Source organism: Lampetra planeri, chromosome 2 (genome assembly GCF_965212315.1).
Source record: "Lampetra planeri chromosome 2, kcLamPlan1.2.h2, whole genome shotgun sequence".
Classification (NCBI taxonomy): domain Eukaryota; kingdom Metazoa; phylum Chordata; class Hyperoartia; order Petromyzontiformes; family Petromyzontidae; genus Lampetra; species Lampetra planeri.
This window is the reverse complement of record NC_136108.1, coordinates 36594912-36611457: the sequence shown is the minus strand read 5'-3', so window position 1 is coordinate 36611457 and position 16546 is coordinate 36594912. Positions and strand designations below refer to the sequence as shown.

Sequence of the window (16546 nt, the reverse complement as noted above, 5' to 3'; positions counted from 1 at the left end):
TAATATACACGTACAAAAACAAAGATAAAGAGCCCCCGTATTTCCTTTGACAGATTATTGGGGCAACTACTGTGAGCGAGCGCCCATGAAGGCTGGCACGGCACACGAAGGGGTGGGTGGCCATCACCACGCCCATCCTCCTTCGTATTCCCAGTGCTGATGTTTACACATTTTTGGCTGAGTCGTCCAAGGGGAGATTCAGGTGAGGTGCACTTTGAGGCCGTTACGCGAAGTGTGGAAAGCTCGCTAGCAGGCGGTCATGGGACAGAACCAGGTGTGTGGGTTAACTGCATGTATGTTGAACTTCTTTCGCACCGTACGTAACCAACCATGCCAATCGGAGGTGCGGAGGATGACTGGCTCATGGACCACAAAGTGCTGTCTTCAGTGTCAACTGACACACGAACCTACATCCAGACTGCAGGGGCAAGTGCTGTTTACACAATCGCCTAACATCTCTATACTGCCCGGTACACATCTACGGCAGGTGTGAATGGCTCTTAAAAGATGAAAAGCAGCAGAGCTCACTCACGTCGGAGCGCGCCATGCCTATGACGTCATCGCCCCTCACCTTTGCCCCGACCGCACTGCGCACCTTTGCCCGGAGCCGTGGCAGAGGGAGAGCAGACAGAGACGCGAGGCCGATTTCTTCTCAATACATGCAGGGCCTGCAGGTCACACACAGCAGCCACCGAGACAAGGACCACGGGACCAAGGGGGCACAGGGCGATGACGCCGCTGGGAGTTTGGGATGCGGAGTCGGGGGATCTGAGGGACGCAGGGACCTATAGGGGAAAGGGTCCTTCCGCCGCTGGGACAGAGGCCCCAAGGAGATGTGAACATTGGAGGGCAGGACCATCACGAGCAATGGGACGTGCACTCGCATCACTTACAGTGTCTGAACATGCTCATTTTTCACATTAACGTGAAAAACTGTTTAACTCGTTATTAATGGGAGAGCCTTGGATATAGCGAGGATGTTCACTCAGGGCTGATTGTCGTGCTGAGTGCTACATCGTGCTCTTTGGTAGAAACCCAAAGAGTATGAATCCTTGCAGTCACGAAAGCTTCAAATCTAGAATGCTACATCATGGTCGGATTATCGGATTTTGAGGGCCCTCCAAATTACACAGAATATATACGGATTTATTTTGGTTTAAACTTAACACTGTGCCACTGTGATTAATCCCAGTGCAGCTTGGTAACTAAAGCCAAAGCATCACTGTATTAAATATTACTTCTTTACTTCCGGCTATCTGCCGAAGTAAAATTTTTGTTGTTGTTTTAACCTTAATTTATATTTGCATTTCGCACATCATATTTATATTCCAAACCCGGAATAACAAAGATGAATCATAATGGAGCTTTTGGAAAAAGATTGAAGGGGATGGATTTAATTGACAACGATGGGCCCCACTTCAAACTAAATCTGGCCCTGAAATTCCGGACGAGCAACTCGCGGCTTCGCCTCGCAGGGCGTGTGTGGTCACACGAGGCCTGCCGCGTCTACACGGTCCCCGACCAGTTCTTATCCGTCACTGCAAGCGTCTTATGCGCACTAATCGGGTGCTCGAGGGGAATAAGCTTGAATCGGCAACCATGCCGTGTTTATAACTTTAGCCTCGCCACTGCAGTGTGACATGCGAGTCTGTGGTGCGCGCGTGTTAATAGCGTGTGGCCCACTCAATGTTTAAAATGAGTTTGGCCCTCGGTAAGAAAAAGGTTCCCCACCCCTGATGTAGCATAGCATGGTCAGCACACGGCATGGGAAAGCCGTATTGACCCTCCTCTAGGTCGGCTCAGATTAAAATGTGTACCGAATATATATGTCAAAATCAGCAACAGAAGGACAAAGACGGTGTGATTCAGCACTGTGGAGGCAGGGTTTGGTGGATCCTGTCGGGATGTTTGCAACTTTATGAAACTCTCAAACCGAGGTGGCCAGGAGATGACAGCACAGCAAGCGGGTTCTTGTGCCCGTCTATGGGGTTTCTCCGCCCCCCCCCCCCCCCCCGGTTTCCTTCCACACAAAGGAAACACGCTGGAATTTACAAAGGAATTGGCCAAACATCATAACGTGTGGCAGGACTCTCCTTACAAGAGAGTCGTGCGACTCGGTGAGACTTTCCTTGGTAAGTCACTGACACGACGCATATGAAGTTCGTTCAAGAAGCCGCACAACTCGGCACGTGGCACGCGAGGAAATGAGTTGAAGGAGCAGAAACAAATGACACCCTTCATCCATGAATTAATAAACCCCGACCCGCCCCGTCTCCCTCCCTCCCTCGCACAGTCTGTTATGAAAACATCGCATTTCCTGGCTCCGGTTCAACTTCACCGGCACAAACGGCCATTGCCGCCTATTGACTCGTAGCACAGAGAACCCTCTCATTAATGAGAGCAGATCAGGAATTTCAAACACCTTTGTGGGGCCGCGCATTGCAAACACCCGCTCGAGAGGACGGCTGTTGTAGGGGGACAACGTCCTTGGTGGCCGCTGCCTTCGGGAGAAGCTCCCTTTGGGTAGTTCCTGTAGACTACGGCAGCGACTGAATGGGCAATGGGGGCAGCGGCCACCTTGCCGCCGCTCGCCACAGGCAGACAAGGCGCAGCATTGACGGAGTTGCTGCAATCCAAGTTGACTCCACGCCCTGCCCGCTTGCGTGAGAGGTGACCGTGCGGCAACACGGGCACAGCCTTGTGCTCTGCTGGGCGTGCTGCTCTTCGAGCCATGTTCGGCGCGGCTGGGAATCGAACTCAGGGAGCCGGGTTCCTCGCGCAGTGTGATAACCGCTCACTATTGCGCCACGGCACATTTTTCAGAAGAACTGGAATAAAGTTCATAATATGTTGATCTGAATTAGTTTTTTGGTGAGGCCACGTAGTGGTGTTTATACCAATTTTTTGTAAACCCTACACCACCCGACAATATTTTCACGTTCACAATGATATCACTGTTTATACCATGTCACTGCATCGATCAAATACTGACTGACAACAGCTCCTCCTCCTCTTCCTCACTGGCGGCTTTGCGCTTCCCACGACAGAATTCTATGAAGAGGCACGATGACGTTTCGCTCAAAGCTGCCGTGAGATTTCAGCAGCAAGTGAACTCGGAGATCGAGGCCACCTCATCTGACTCTGCTTGTCTCTGTGTGTGTTTAGTTTGTCTTTCCCCTGCACCTCCGATTAGCATGGTTGGCTAGGTAAGGTGCGAAAGAAGTTCAACATACATATCCGCCGTGACATCACCAACTGGCAAAGCGAGGGTTATTCTCCTTTCTCTTTGTAAAATGGATCTGGCTACTTTCATATGTTAATGATTACGCACATTTTCCAAGAAAACAGATATTTTTCTTTAATGTGTGCTTTCGTGGAATTGCTTCGTGTGGTCATAAGAGTCCGATTGTTTTGATAATTGACTTGTGGTTACATGTGTACGTATTGCGTTGCTCTGTAATTGAGTGTAATTTGTAGTGCAGTTTAATTCCTCTTGATAGAAAACGTGGCGTCACTGATTAATAAAACGGATAAAATGTATATTCACACGTGGAGAGAAAGAATGGAGTTCTACAATATTAGCTTTCTAAATAACACACATTTAAACATATACAGTGGACTGAATGATGGATTGACAGGAGGAGTGCGTGAGCGGTAAGTATTGTGGGGAAGACGCCACTCGGCTGGCCAGCTGTTCCACAACAGCACGTCGCCATGGCGAGTCCTTGTGCGTGGGTTTGAGAGCAGACTGGGCCGGATATACCGGCTCAGCCTCCCTCCACCCACACAGAGGCCTCCTCCTCCTCCCAGTCGTCTCCAGTTTGGTGGGCGGCGAGTGACGTGGGGGGGTGGGGCGCCGATTCATGCCGAGAAGAGGGGGGGGCAGCCAGAACCACACCCCGTTGCCGCCTCCCCAGTGCGCATGTTTACAGGCCGCACCAGGTACTCATTTAGGACTCAGTCGACCTAGATGAGACACCGGATTGGTTTAGATATCACCCACCACTGTCCACTTATAAGCTGTGACCGAGAATATAACCCAAATAGCGAGGTTAGGAGAGCAGTAAGAGAACCACCGCTCCACCTCCCCACACACATATATAGCAAAAATAAAATACAAAGATCCCCCGTATAGCCTTACCAGACTGTAGGGGCAAGTGCCTTTAGCGAGGACCTCTGAAAGCCGGCACGGCACACGAGGGGGTGGGTGGCCAACACCATGCCCGGCCGCCTTTGTCTCCCGAGTGGCGATGTTTGCACACCGCACTAGGTACTCATTTGAGGCTGAGTTGAACTAGGGGAGGCCCAGGACTGGTTCAGATAATCGTCACTGGTGTTGGCCGTGAGTGAGAATCAAACCCGGTTTGCCGGATTTGTAGCGCTCTCCCCATCACGCAGACACCACGCTGCTTGCCCACTCCGTACTCCACCAGGAGATCTCTACCCCGCCCCCCGCGTTACGCGGTCTCAGTGCCCGCTTGTTGCTACTCACTTTGCAGAAGAATCTGACAGGAGGTGCGCGTGTTTTCATTGCCCGCATTGGGAACTTGCGGTAATAATTATCGTAAAATTACGGAGGAAGATCCCCGTAGTTGTGTCTAATGATCAGCCATGGTCCATTCACTGCTGGACGAAGGGCTCCCCAAAGTTTCCGCCACATTACACGATCCTGCGATGGATTAATCCACTTAGCACCTGCACGGGAATTGATTTCATGGCTCCGTCTGAGCGGGGGCAGGCCTCTTGTCCAGGGACGTTCAGACATCTGCTGCTGTGTGATTTGTGTGCAGCGGTTGTTAAAAGCCGGGTGTACAGTGTGCACACACACAGAGAGAGAACGGGGGGAGGGAGAAAGGAAGGGAGAGTAAAAGAGAGAGCGGGGGGAGAGGAGAGTGCGTGTGAGGGAAGACGATAAGAACACGAGACGGGAGATAAGGAGAGAACGAAGGGAGAGAGAGAGCAGAGTTTAGGGAGAGAGAGAGCAGTGGGAGAGTGAGGGAGCTGGGAGAGAGAGCAGTGGGAGAGTGAGGGAGCTAGGAGAGAGAGAGAGCAGTGGGAGAGTGAGGGAGCTGGGAGAGAGAGCAGTGGGAGAGTGAGGGAGCTAGGAGAGAGAGAGCAGTGGGAGAGTGAGGGAGCTGGGAGAGAGAGAGCAGTGGGAGAGTGAGGGAGCTGGGAGAGAGAGAGAGCAGTGGGAGAGTGAGGGAGCTGGGAGAGAGAGAGAGCAGTGGGAGAGAGAGTAGTGGAAGAGGGAGAGTGGTGGGGGGGGCTGAGTGAGAGCGGGGAGAGCGCGCGGGCGTCACGGCGCGCTGCTGCAAGTGTCATCTTTCAGCAAACTCGTAACGCGACACTCAGAGCGCCGTTTCATTTCTCAAGAGAACCCGGGCCGCTGCCCCCTCCTCCACTCCCCCCGAAGCTGCCCAGCTCGCATTTGTCGTTGATCGTCTCAGCCGAGGAGGTTCCATAGCGACCGAGAGATCGGAGGCGCAAACACGGCTGGACATTGTCCGGCAGCGAGCGACAGCTATTGACACCTGGAGCCCGTGCTCACGAGATTGGGCGTCAACATCGTAAGTTTGCACTCGCTCCCTCACTCGCTGGGTTGCTGGCTCACCGGTAAATACACTCACCTGTACACTCACCTGTACACTCACATGTACACTCGCTCACTCACTCGCTCACTGGTAAAATACACTCGCCTGTACACTCACTCGCTCACTCACCTGTACAAAGACACCCCATATAGCCTTAACAGACTGTAGGGGCAAGTGCTGTTAGCGAGCACCTATGAAGGCCGGAACGGTACACGAGGGGGTGGGTGGCCAGCACCACGCCCGACCGCCTTTGCCTACCTAGTGGCAATGTTTACACACCGCACCAGGTACTCATTTGAGGCTGAGTCGACCTAGGGGAGGCCTGGGACCGGTTCAGATAATCGTCACTGGTGTTGGCCGTAAGCGGAAATCGAACCCGTGTCGCCGGGTTCATAGCGCAGCGCGCTAACCGCTACACTACCACTCCCCACACTCACCTGTGCACTCACTCACTCACTCACCTGCACACTTACTCCCAAACGCACCAAGTTACTCAATAACTAATCTGGACACGCACTCGCAACACACTCGCTCGCCCACTCACCCATTAGCCCGCCCACGCATCCACCCTCGCACTTGTGCGTCCACTGACTGACTCGTTTACCAGTCAAAGCTGTACACGACGAGACACCCAACACAACAGAAATAGACGTGTCACGCGTTCACATTTGGTAAAATGTGAACGATGGCCTCAGACACGAGGGCCGACAATTGAGTTATTCAGGAGCTGCTGATTGCTTTTACATAATACGCAAATTGCGAGTGCTTTTCACGCGCGTTTGTATCTTGTTTGATACTTTCTCATCTCCTCAAGCTCAGTTACTCTTGATGACAGTCAACTCAAAGGGTTTAATTTGGAAATGTTGCCTAATCCATGAGTTCCACTTTTTGTTACTCGGTGTAATGCCCAGCATGTACCTCTCCATGCTTCCATGCACACTTTTCAGCTTTTGTTCAATTTTGTCAGTGTCCACGTTTCAAAACGTGATGCCACATCATGTTGTGTAAGATTGGGGGTCGGGCTGGTACTAGCGTCTGATTGGCGAGTTGGTGAAGATTATGGGTAGGGCCCGCGATTATATACAAAATATTTTAACAAATATCTTTGTCTGATTACACGTCTGATTGCAGTGCAATAACCACCGTAAATGTCATGTTTCTGTAACGCAATTGTAATATGAACGGTTTAAACGTACCATTTCAGAGCCAATCTTCGTTGCAAGAAAGGTATTTACCATCATATTGATTGATGGCAGTACAATATTTTCGATTTCTATTGTATCGCAGCTGGTTTTGTTCTGATGTCATTTTGCTGCATTGCTGTGCATTATTTCACTGCCGTGATTTTGGGGACGGAATAAACCTGAGGCTTGAATGTGGTCGGCAAGTTTGCTGTGCCCCAAACTGCCCTCTGTTTCAGCCCACTGCTACCTGTCGCCTTCTCAAAATCTGGCTGGTTTCGTTTTTGGCATTCACATCGCCAAATGAACGCTTGATGATGTAAATCAACTAAGCCCAATTGATTCTTCAAGTGAAACCTCAGGGAGGATTCTCCTGCATTGGGAGGTTTGTCCAATTTCATTCATGGGAGGTTGGATTGGGGTGGAGGAAATCTGGACAAAACCCCTACACGCATTCGAGGGGATGATACCACTTACAGCTGAGTCATAGATAAAGTAGTCTACTGCTGTACTACCATGTGCTGGCTGCAAGGGGAAAGAGTGTAACGGCAGAAACACTCAAATCGCAGCACCACGACCTTTAACCGCCTCGAGTGGGACAGTCGCCCTCTGCTCCCAAGTTGCTGTGACGTCACGGCCACGCTGGAACCCTTTGTGACAAGGGCTGTTTATTACATCTCCGATACCAGATCAGAGGGTGTATCCCTACATACTGTATAGAGTATGTTATGCCGTGTAAAACATGTTGAAACGCTTCACCAATTTGATCCTCATGTTTTTTTATGGCAGCATGTCATGGGACAATTAATCCATTATTAAATTTCGCTCAGCAGCACAACCCCCTTATGAAAAAAAAGGCCCACAGAAGAAGATATTGCAGAGCTACCTCTGAGATCCCTTCACTTCCACACCCGCTCTGCCACCGATAGAAATGTTCGTCTCCTGAGTAAAACTGACATTTTTTATTCTTCGAGATGGAATATAGCCAATTAAGTGCAGAACCAAATTTTACATGACGATGACGGGCTGAAACCATCAACTCACTCCATTTGAGAACCCGGTTTAATCACAGGTGGCTGAAACTTCATTTTAAACCCACGATCTCAATGATGTCACCTTAGCCCTCTTATTTCCGAGCCTCCTCAAATATATGATCTTATGTAGCTGAAGGCCGGTGGAAGGGTAGAGAGGTGGGATCCATCATGGGAGACCCAGGAGAAGAGATGAAGCATCATGACCTCTCTATGTGCTGTGACGAAGGGCCATTTTCTGAATCGTCAACTAAAACCTTCCTTTTTAAGGTCACTGTGTTGTTGACAGATGTGTTGAGATGTTTGGTATTGCGTGCAGAAGCGGCTCGATTTAGGAGGCCTGAGATTTCGAAGGCTTGGTTCTCCCATTGCTGTCTGTTCAAATATTAATTAAGTCGGTACACGCTTCGCATGCCTGATGATTGATAAACACGACGCGCAGTGAAATAGAGAGCGCTCATTTTTTAGACCAAGAGAGGCGAGTCCCCGTGTGTCCTGCGTGGTGGAGTTTGCGTCCCTCATCCCAATCGGAACACTCCGCTTCACGTGGAACGAGTTCAGTAAACACCGCATGTGCGTGGTGCTGGCCACTCAACCTCTCGTGTACCACAGTGACGGCCTTCATCGGTGCTGTTCGCCAGCAACACTTAGCACGACAGTCTGTCAAGTTCACAGGGGGCGCCTTTGTGTTGTGTGTGTGTGTGGGCCCGTGTATGTTTAGCCGATGTGAGTGTACGTGACGGATAGGTCGACTCAGCCTCAGCCGAGTCCCTGATGCGGTGTGTCAACATTAGGAAAACAGGCGGCCGGCGTGTTGCTGGCGACCCACCCCCTCGTGTGCCACAGTGGCGGCCTTCATGAGGTGCTCGCTAACAGCACTTGCACCTGCAGTCGAAGGCTATAGGGAGGACTTTGTCTTTGAAAGTGTGTGGGTACGTGTGTGACTGTGTACGCTTGTACACGTGTGTAGGTACGTGTGCGAGTGATTGAGTACAACCACAGAACCTGGCGGGGCGAGGTCTCGTGCCGTTCTTTGGCCGCTTCAGAAATAGCTTCACGTGGAACTTTGACCCTCGTGAGTGCAACGCAGCCTCGCCTCGCGTCACCACCGCCATCACCGTGCAGAGACACCGCCAACTGTTCAGACTCCTCACGGCCTCGTTCCTCACCGGACGTCTTCCGAGTCGCCTGTGTGGAACGCCGCTATGCTGGTTTGGCAGCAGGGTGATGGGCGTATGGCACTACCACTATAGTACAACGTAAACCTGCTCATAATGCTCATCCATAACTAGAATCCTATTAGGAACAATGAGGTCTCACGAGGACACCACGAGGCGAGAAGGATGTCTAACGTTGTTGACAACTGTGCCGGCCCGGTAACACAGATATGTCCTCTCAGACCTCTTTCATTCATTGGATATACTGCAATTATACAACATACATACAAACGCATCATCGATTCATTTCTTATATTAATCAGTAAAATTATCGCCAGATTCTACCGAATGTGCCCTGTACTTGGGTGGTCATCATCAGGCTGTGATGATGTGGTTGGGTGTTTTGTATTTGTTGACTCCCTCTCGTGTCGCTTTCTCAACACCACCGCCGTGGTTCCACGCAGCCTGCTGCTGCTGCCACTCTCTGTACCACCCGATGACTGCTCTGTGCTTCCAGTGTTCAAAAGCCTGCTTAAGGCGCGGCTCCGGCTGGAGCACCCACACACATGTCGGTGATGTGCACGTCTTCTTCGAACGCTGGGGAGCCGGAAAAGCCCCTCTCTGTAGCAGCGTGCACGGCACCCTCGTGTTAACCTTCTGAAGCGCTCGCTCGTCACTGTGGCATGCGCGATGACCACCACCACCACGTGGCTTTTATTTCGTGTTGTGCGCGGTGCTTTTAGCGCCATAGCGCGTGGATTTGTAGCGTTTATATTTCATTTGTTTGCTGGTGACTGTGTATTTCGAATAGAAATCGCCTCCAGTGCTGTTGCTGCTGGCGGCAATAAAAGTTGTTTAATAGTCAAGTCTGTACCACCCGAACTCAGCCTGGCACATCGCACGCGGGACTCCATCCAGCATTGGATGGATGATGGCTGCTGTTGACGATGATGGCTGCTGTTGATGATGATGCTGTTGCCAACTTACAATTAAGAACAGCGAGCAAGCCATGCGAAGAGTCGTGGATTGGAGAGAGAGGAATGCGTTCCCGAACAAATAGCCCGGACAATGAGCGTGCATTAACCGGCTACAGCAACTCACTCACTCACTCACCACACCGCAGTTTACAACACACTCTCCCACTCACCACTCACCACTGCTCATCGCACTCTCCCACTTTGGAATTGCCTGTAATCGTGGTCCCCAAAGTTGTTATAATCACTTTGCTCAATACTGTACAAGAAACGCGTTCACGCCCGATGTGTTATAACTTTGATAGTGCTGGGTGTTGCTGGCCGTCTTGCTTTTTTGGGCGTTTGTACCTGTGCGTAGCAACCGTGAAAATAATAACCTCGTTGTTATTGTGTCGCATTGGCCGTGTTACCGACCCTGGCACCTCTCTCTCCCTCTCTCATCGCGACACAAATAACCACGCACGACGCCTGACCCAGACCACAGCCGAGACTCATTCACACCCCCCCCCCCCAGGGCCCCGTGCAAGTCGGCAGGTGGAGGTGGGGGAGGCAGCAGGTGCAGGTGGGGGAGGAGCCAGGTGCAGGTGGGGGAGGGGCCAGGTGGAGGTGGGGGAGGCGGCGTGGCCGTCTCCGCGTGACCGGCAGCTCGGACGGGCTGCGTCATCGCCACGTCACCGCTATAAAGTCGAGCGTCGAGGGGGCGAGAGGAGACACGCGGGGAACAGACAGCGAGTGGCAGACAGAGACACCGAGACCGAGACAGAGAGAGACAGACAGACAGAGAGACAGACAGACAGAGAGACAGACAGACAGAGAGACAGACAGACAGACAGAGAGACAGACAGACAGAGAGAGACACCGAGACAGACAGAGAGAGACACCGAGACAGAGACACCACGAGAGTGGAGACACCCGCAGAGTCACGATCGCCAACTGTACGCGACCTGGGACACACACACTCACACACGAGTCAAGAGTACAAATACGACGGTACGCACGAAGTGACGAGCACTGAAGTACACACACAGACCAACTCGCAAGCATCAACAACATCATCAACAACAGCAACAACGTGAGAGCGCACAGAGAGACGGAGAGAGACGCGGGACCCGTGGGAGGGAGACGACCGCCGCACGGATGGAGACCCCCGCAGCCCCGAGTCTCGTGGTGCTCAAATCCTACCACGTGCGCGACGCGCCCGACTCGGCCGCCGAAACCAGGTACCCCGCTGTGTCTCCACGTACCCTCCTGTGTCTCCACGTACCCTCATGTGTCTCCACGTACCCTCCTGTGTCTCCCTGTACCCTCCTGTGTCTCCCTGTACCCTCCTGTGTCTCCACGTACCCTCCTGTGTCTCCACGTACCCTCCTGTGTCTCCACGTACCCTCCTGTGTCTCCACGTACCCTCCTGTGTCTCCACGTACCCTCCTGTGTCTCCCTGTACCCTCCTGTGTCTCCACGTACCCTCCTGTGTCTCCACGTACCCTCCTGTGTCTCCACGTACCCTCCTGTGTCTCCACGTACCCTCATGTGTCTCCACGTACCCCCCTGTGTCTCCCTGTACCCTCCTGTGTCTCCACGTACCCCCCTGTGTCTCCACGTACCCCCCTGTGTCTCCACGTACCCTCCTGTGTCTCCCTGTACCCTCCTGTGTCTCCCTGTACCCTCCTGTGTCTCCACGTACCCCCCTATGTCTCCACGTACCCTCCTGTGTCTCCCTGTACCCTCCTGTGTCTCCCTGTACCCTCCTGTGTCTCCACGTACCCCCCTATGTCTCCACGTACCCTCCTGTGTCTCCACGTACCCTCCTGTGTCTCCCTGTACCCTCCTGTGTCTCCACGTACCCTCCTGTGTCTCCACGTACCCCCCTGTGTCTCCACGTACCCTCCTGTGTCCTCACGTACCCCCCTGTGTCTCCACGTACCCTCCTGTGTCTCCACGTAACCCCCTGTGTCTCCACGTACCCTACTGTGTCTCCACGTACCCTCCTGTGTCTCCACGTACCCTCCTGTGTCTCCACGTACCCCCCTGTGTCTCCACGTACCCTCCTGTGTCTCCACGTACCCTCCTGTGTCTCCACGTACCCTCCTGTGTCTCCACGTACCCTCCTGTGTCTCCACGTACCCTCCTGTGTCTCCACGTACCCTCCTGTGTCTCCACGTACCCTCCTGTGTCTCCACGTACCCTCCTGTGTCTCCACGTACCCTCCTGTGTCTCCACGTACCCTCCTGTGTCTCCCTGTACCCCCCTGTGTCTCCACGTACCCTCCTGTGTCTCCACGTACCCTCCTGTGTCTCCACGTACCCCCCTGTGTCTCCACGTACCCACCTGCCCCCCCCGCCCCCGTCCTCTACCGGTGTGTCCATTTGCGATATTCGTGTGTGGTGGGCGGTGGTTTTCCATGCAACTGCGCTCCCGTATTCGATTCTCGGCCACGGCTAAATCTCAGTGGCTGGTGATGTTTAAACCGGTGACTGGGGCCTGGCTTCCCCAGCCATCGCGAACCCGCACTGACCAGCGTGGTGAAGTATGACCCCCCCCCCCAACACACGGCGTGGAGAGGCGTTCACCTAGCACTAGGTTGACAAAGGTGGTGGCGTGTTAATCGTTCCTCTGCTTGTGCGTTCATTTGTCGCTCCCCGTGTTCACCAACCCGTCTCGCCAGCCAACCCGATGTGCTCGCCTGCCAAGCGGTGGTTGGTGCTGAAGCCACCACCCCGCGGAGTGCTCCCCATTGCCGGTCACGAAGATCTCAACTGTACAACATCGATACATTCGCAAGACGCCCATGAAAAAGAGCCAAGGAGCTCATTGGCCATTACTGCTGAAGAGAATCAAATCGACCTCTCGTAACACCGCTCACTGCTAACGATAGTCCCGTCACGGCGCAGCGTGAGCACCCAACTCAGATGGTGCTGGGTGCAAGTGGTTGAGCCTGTAGCTACGGCTTCAGGTGTTGTACACGATACACGCTTGCGGTGTAATTCAAATGGAGACGTGGCTGGGGTCCGGGTCTCACACCGGGACGGCTGAAACAACCAGCCACGTGTATTCCCGCACCCCTGGGAGTCATTGTTTTCGTGTCATAACTGTGTTGATCAGAGCCATCCATAGGGTACGGCGAATTTTACAAACAATTTTTTACAAGGTAAGGCCCACTGAGCTATATAGCGCTTTTCAGAAGATACCTGGTCACAAATAATAGCTCCACAAAGTGGCTTATAACGTAGAAATGAGTAGCAGCCAAATACTCTAAACGGGTGTTTCTAAATGTGGAGGGAAACCCCGGAAGGCCACGAGGAGAACACGCAGAAATATACAGCTACAGCAGCAGCAGCAGCAGGCGTGGGGGTCAAGCCCACGACCTCTTGCACACCGGGCGAGGTCGTCAATATCTCGCTGGCGCGGCGCCACCTTTTAATTGGGGTGACGGCCCCGGGGTTTGGGGGGCCGCGCTTCGACGACTCCGTGTCAGATGTAACTCTTCCGCTGTCGTGTGAAGGCGTCGGTTGCGAGTGGCCTCGAGCCGTCCCTGGCAGTGGCGCAGGGTAGAGACGGTGACGAGCGGCGGCCAGTGAGTTCTTGTTGGAGACATCGGCACTGTTTTGCCCATAAATTGGACAAAAACATTACAACAACACCTGGACCGTGGCCCTCGTGTTCCTCATGTTGTATGATTTGCCATCTTGGCTTGAGAAGCGCACGAGGGATGCCCTGGGGATAAAAATCAACACTTTTGAAAGCCGCAGTTTTAATCGGTGATCTATTCCGAGACACTGAACGTTGACACCGGTGACGACGAGTTGAATTTCACCAAAGCCACTGCTGCTGAGAAGATCCACTTCCACAGGGCTGTGTGGTGGCTGGTGGGAGGTGGCGGGTATTTAAAAAAAATGTATGTTGAGAGACAAACGTGGGAAGGAGGCGACTTGTCTGCTTATTTAGCTTCATCGACATAACTTGACAAATCACGTCTGGTCATGAACGCGATTCACGTGGCATGTTCCGTGTAAAATAATTAAAAACTGACAGTAAGGGGGGGAAGTGCTGGCCGGAAATAACCAAGAGCTCCTCCACTTTCAACATCCTCATCATGCCCTCACCCCCACAGCACCCGACTTAAAAGGAGCATCATAAGTGAGCATTTTATAACTCCTAAATGCTCAATAATTTCCAGTAATCATTTGCGGGTGGTCAGGATATTCTCAGGGAAGCCTTAACATGTCCTTGCGCCTCCATTACACTTTATTTGTCCTTGACAAACACTCTGACGTGATCAATAGCCCAGAACAAATATGCAGTCACTTCGTGTTCTTTCTCGCACGTGTTCCTCAGTGCAAAAAGAGATGCGGTTTTTTTCACCTCCCATCGCCTACAAGGCTTTTTGGAAGTGCATTTCAGCAGCATTAATTCAATACTCTGGGTGGGTTTCGATATTCAGTGTCTGATCCGCAGTCAGGGTCGCTTGAACCAATGCTGGTGAAGTTCCAGATGTTATTGCCTATAGAGTTAGCTAACGGTTCAGGTAAGAATTGCATTGAGAGCAGTAGGCAGGGAGGCCAGTTGTGTGAAATGTTGATCTAATCATGTTCAGTTGATAACGGTTTCAGTTCAAGTTAGAACAGTTACAGTACTGCACACATTGTTTATGTGTGCCAGTGTGCACGGCGCCTGTGTGCATGCATGTGGCCTCAACGTGCACATAGCCTGGCACAAGCGCCGTGCTGACGTCACCACCACTTAGTGGCGAATGGCGGTTGTTGTTGTACGTGTCAACACGTGTACATCGCCTTTGTGCGTGTGGTGGTACTGGCCACCACCCACCCCCGAAAGCGCCGTGCCGACCTTCATAGGTGCTCGCTAACAGCACTTTCCCCATCAGTGTGTTAAGGCTATATGGGGGATCTTTGTCTTTATACTGCTCGCTAATATAAGTGCTCGCTAACAGCACTTTCCCCATCAGTGTGTTAAGGCTATACGGGGGATCTTTGTCTTTATACTGCTCGCTAACATCGGTGCTCGTTAACAGCACTTGCCCAATCAGTGTGTTAAGGCAGACCGCATTGTGTCCTTGCATTGCCGCCAGACACACGGTGGCTAAACTGGAACGCATCTCGAGAAGCTGCACAGAATTAGTGGACGTGTTTAATTTTAGGGAGGCGGTCACTCACAGGCAGCGAATAAAGCAGCAATGGAGTTCCATGTTGCAGTGACACCAGAGGACAGGTGGTAGCGAGCTTGCACCGCGCTTGTGAGCATAAGAATGGAAAGTGGGGAATTGTTCCACATGCCGGATGCCAACCGCGTGGTTGGCAATCCCTTTTGCGTTGCTCCTTTCATCAGTCGTCTCGTTCACGTGGATTGTACCCCTGCAAGAGTGGCCTGGGTCTCCAAAATTACCAAAAATATATAAAAAACATTAAATTAAGCACAACAATTAAGCAAATATAAATCGGAGTGAAAACATCCACGTTACAGAAGAAATCGGAGACTGTTTACAAACAATGTAAACTCACCTGGGTTGTCCGGTCCGCCACCTCTCTCCTGGGTGGTGACCAGGGACGCGATGACTCCGGCCTCCCGGCACTCCGTGTCGCCCGTGCGTCCCTCCTTCGACCGTTCGAGCTCCCAGGACTCGCTGGATGAGCTCTCGGAGCGAGACTTCTGGACTGAGGTCCACGACATCAAGGAGAGCCGGGGCAATGACGAGGCCCTCATCAAACCCGCGGACGGTGAGGCGGCCCGCTGCAGCGTGGGTACCACTGTGGCCGTGTCGGAGATGCCGAGGCGCAATTTCGTGTTGTCACAAACACAAAGATACCATAGAGGCTTCATGCACTTTAAGGAGAAGTTCTGTTAGCGAACACATAACATGCACCTGTAAACACAACTATAGCCGGCTAGGTGCAGCTTGAGGCCATTTGAAGTGTAAACCGCTCGCAGGTAGTTTGAGATGACTGGCAGATGTGCCACCAGTGCTCCCAGCTGGAGTTTGTGTAACAAAGCCGTGCGGCGTACCAACCGCTGCACCACCACTCCCACACACCTTCTCACGTGAATGTGTGTGCCTCCCCCCTCCCTGCCCCTCGCGTGTGCGCGTCTCTCACAGAGGAGGAGCAGCAGGCGGACTGGTTGCACGAGACAGGCCTCTCCACGCTCGTCGTGCAGCAGCAGCAGCAGCAGGCGGGGGGGGCCGTGGCCGAGGGCCCTGGGGGCTGTGCCGACGATGGCGGCGCTGCCGCCGCCGCGGAAGAGGAGCGGGCGCTGGACGCCGAGGCGCTGCTCGCGACGCTCACGCGCACCCAGGCGGCCGCCGCCATCCGCCGCATCAACACGTACACGCAGACGATGCGGCGCAAGAACAAGCAGACGGTGCGCGACGTGCGCGACATCTTCGGCAGCAATGTGGTGAGCAGCGCGGCGTCGCCGCGGACAAACCGCAACCTTGCTGGTGGTGCCCGATCCCTCGCCAGCTCTTCAGATGTCCGGACAGTGTGGTGTCGCCAAACGAACTCCCAACAAGTATTTAGATGCGGTCGGAAAGACCGTCCATATACTTCGCTCGGCGAGAACGGGCGTTAAACGTGGTGAACGGACACAGGACCCGTGATG

The 16546-nt window shown here is 53.0% G+C and overlaps 1 protein-coding gene across 1 annotated transcript in view; it reads left to right on the top strand.

Annotated features, from left to right (window-relative positions):
* The first annotated feature begins 4501 nt into the window (after positions 1-4501).
* Positions 4502-16546, top strand: part of LOC144733071 (rho GTPase-activating protein 18-like) — a 31520-nt gene continuing 19475 nt past the window's right edge. Inside the window, exons 1-4 of the mRNA XM_078614812.1 lie at positions 4502-5567; positions 10412-11154; positions 15494-15666; positions 16044-16342. Coding sequence (XP_078470938.1) covers positions 11072-11154; positions 15494-15666; positions 16044-16342 — 555 coding nt within the window. The 5' untranslated portion in view covers positions 4502-5567; positions 10412-11071. The remainder of the gene's footprint in view (positions 5568-10411; positions 11155-15493; positions 15667-16043; positions 16343-16546) is intronic.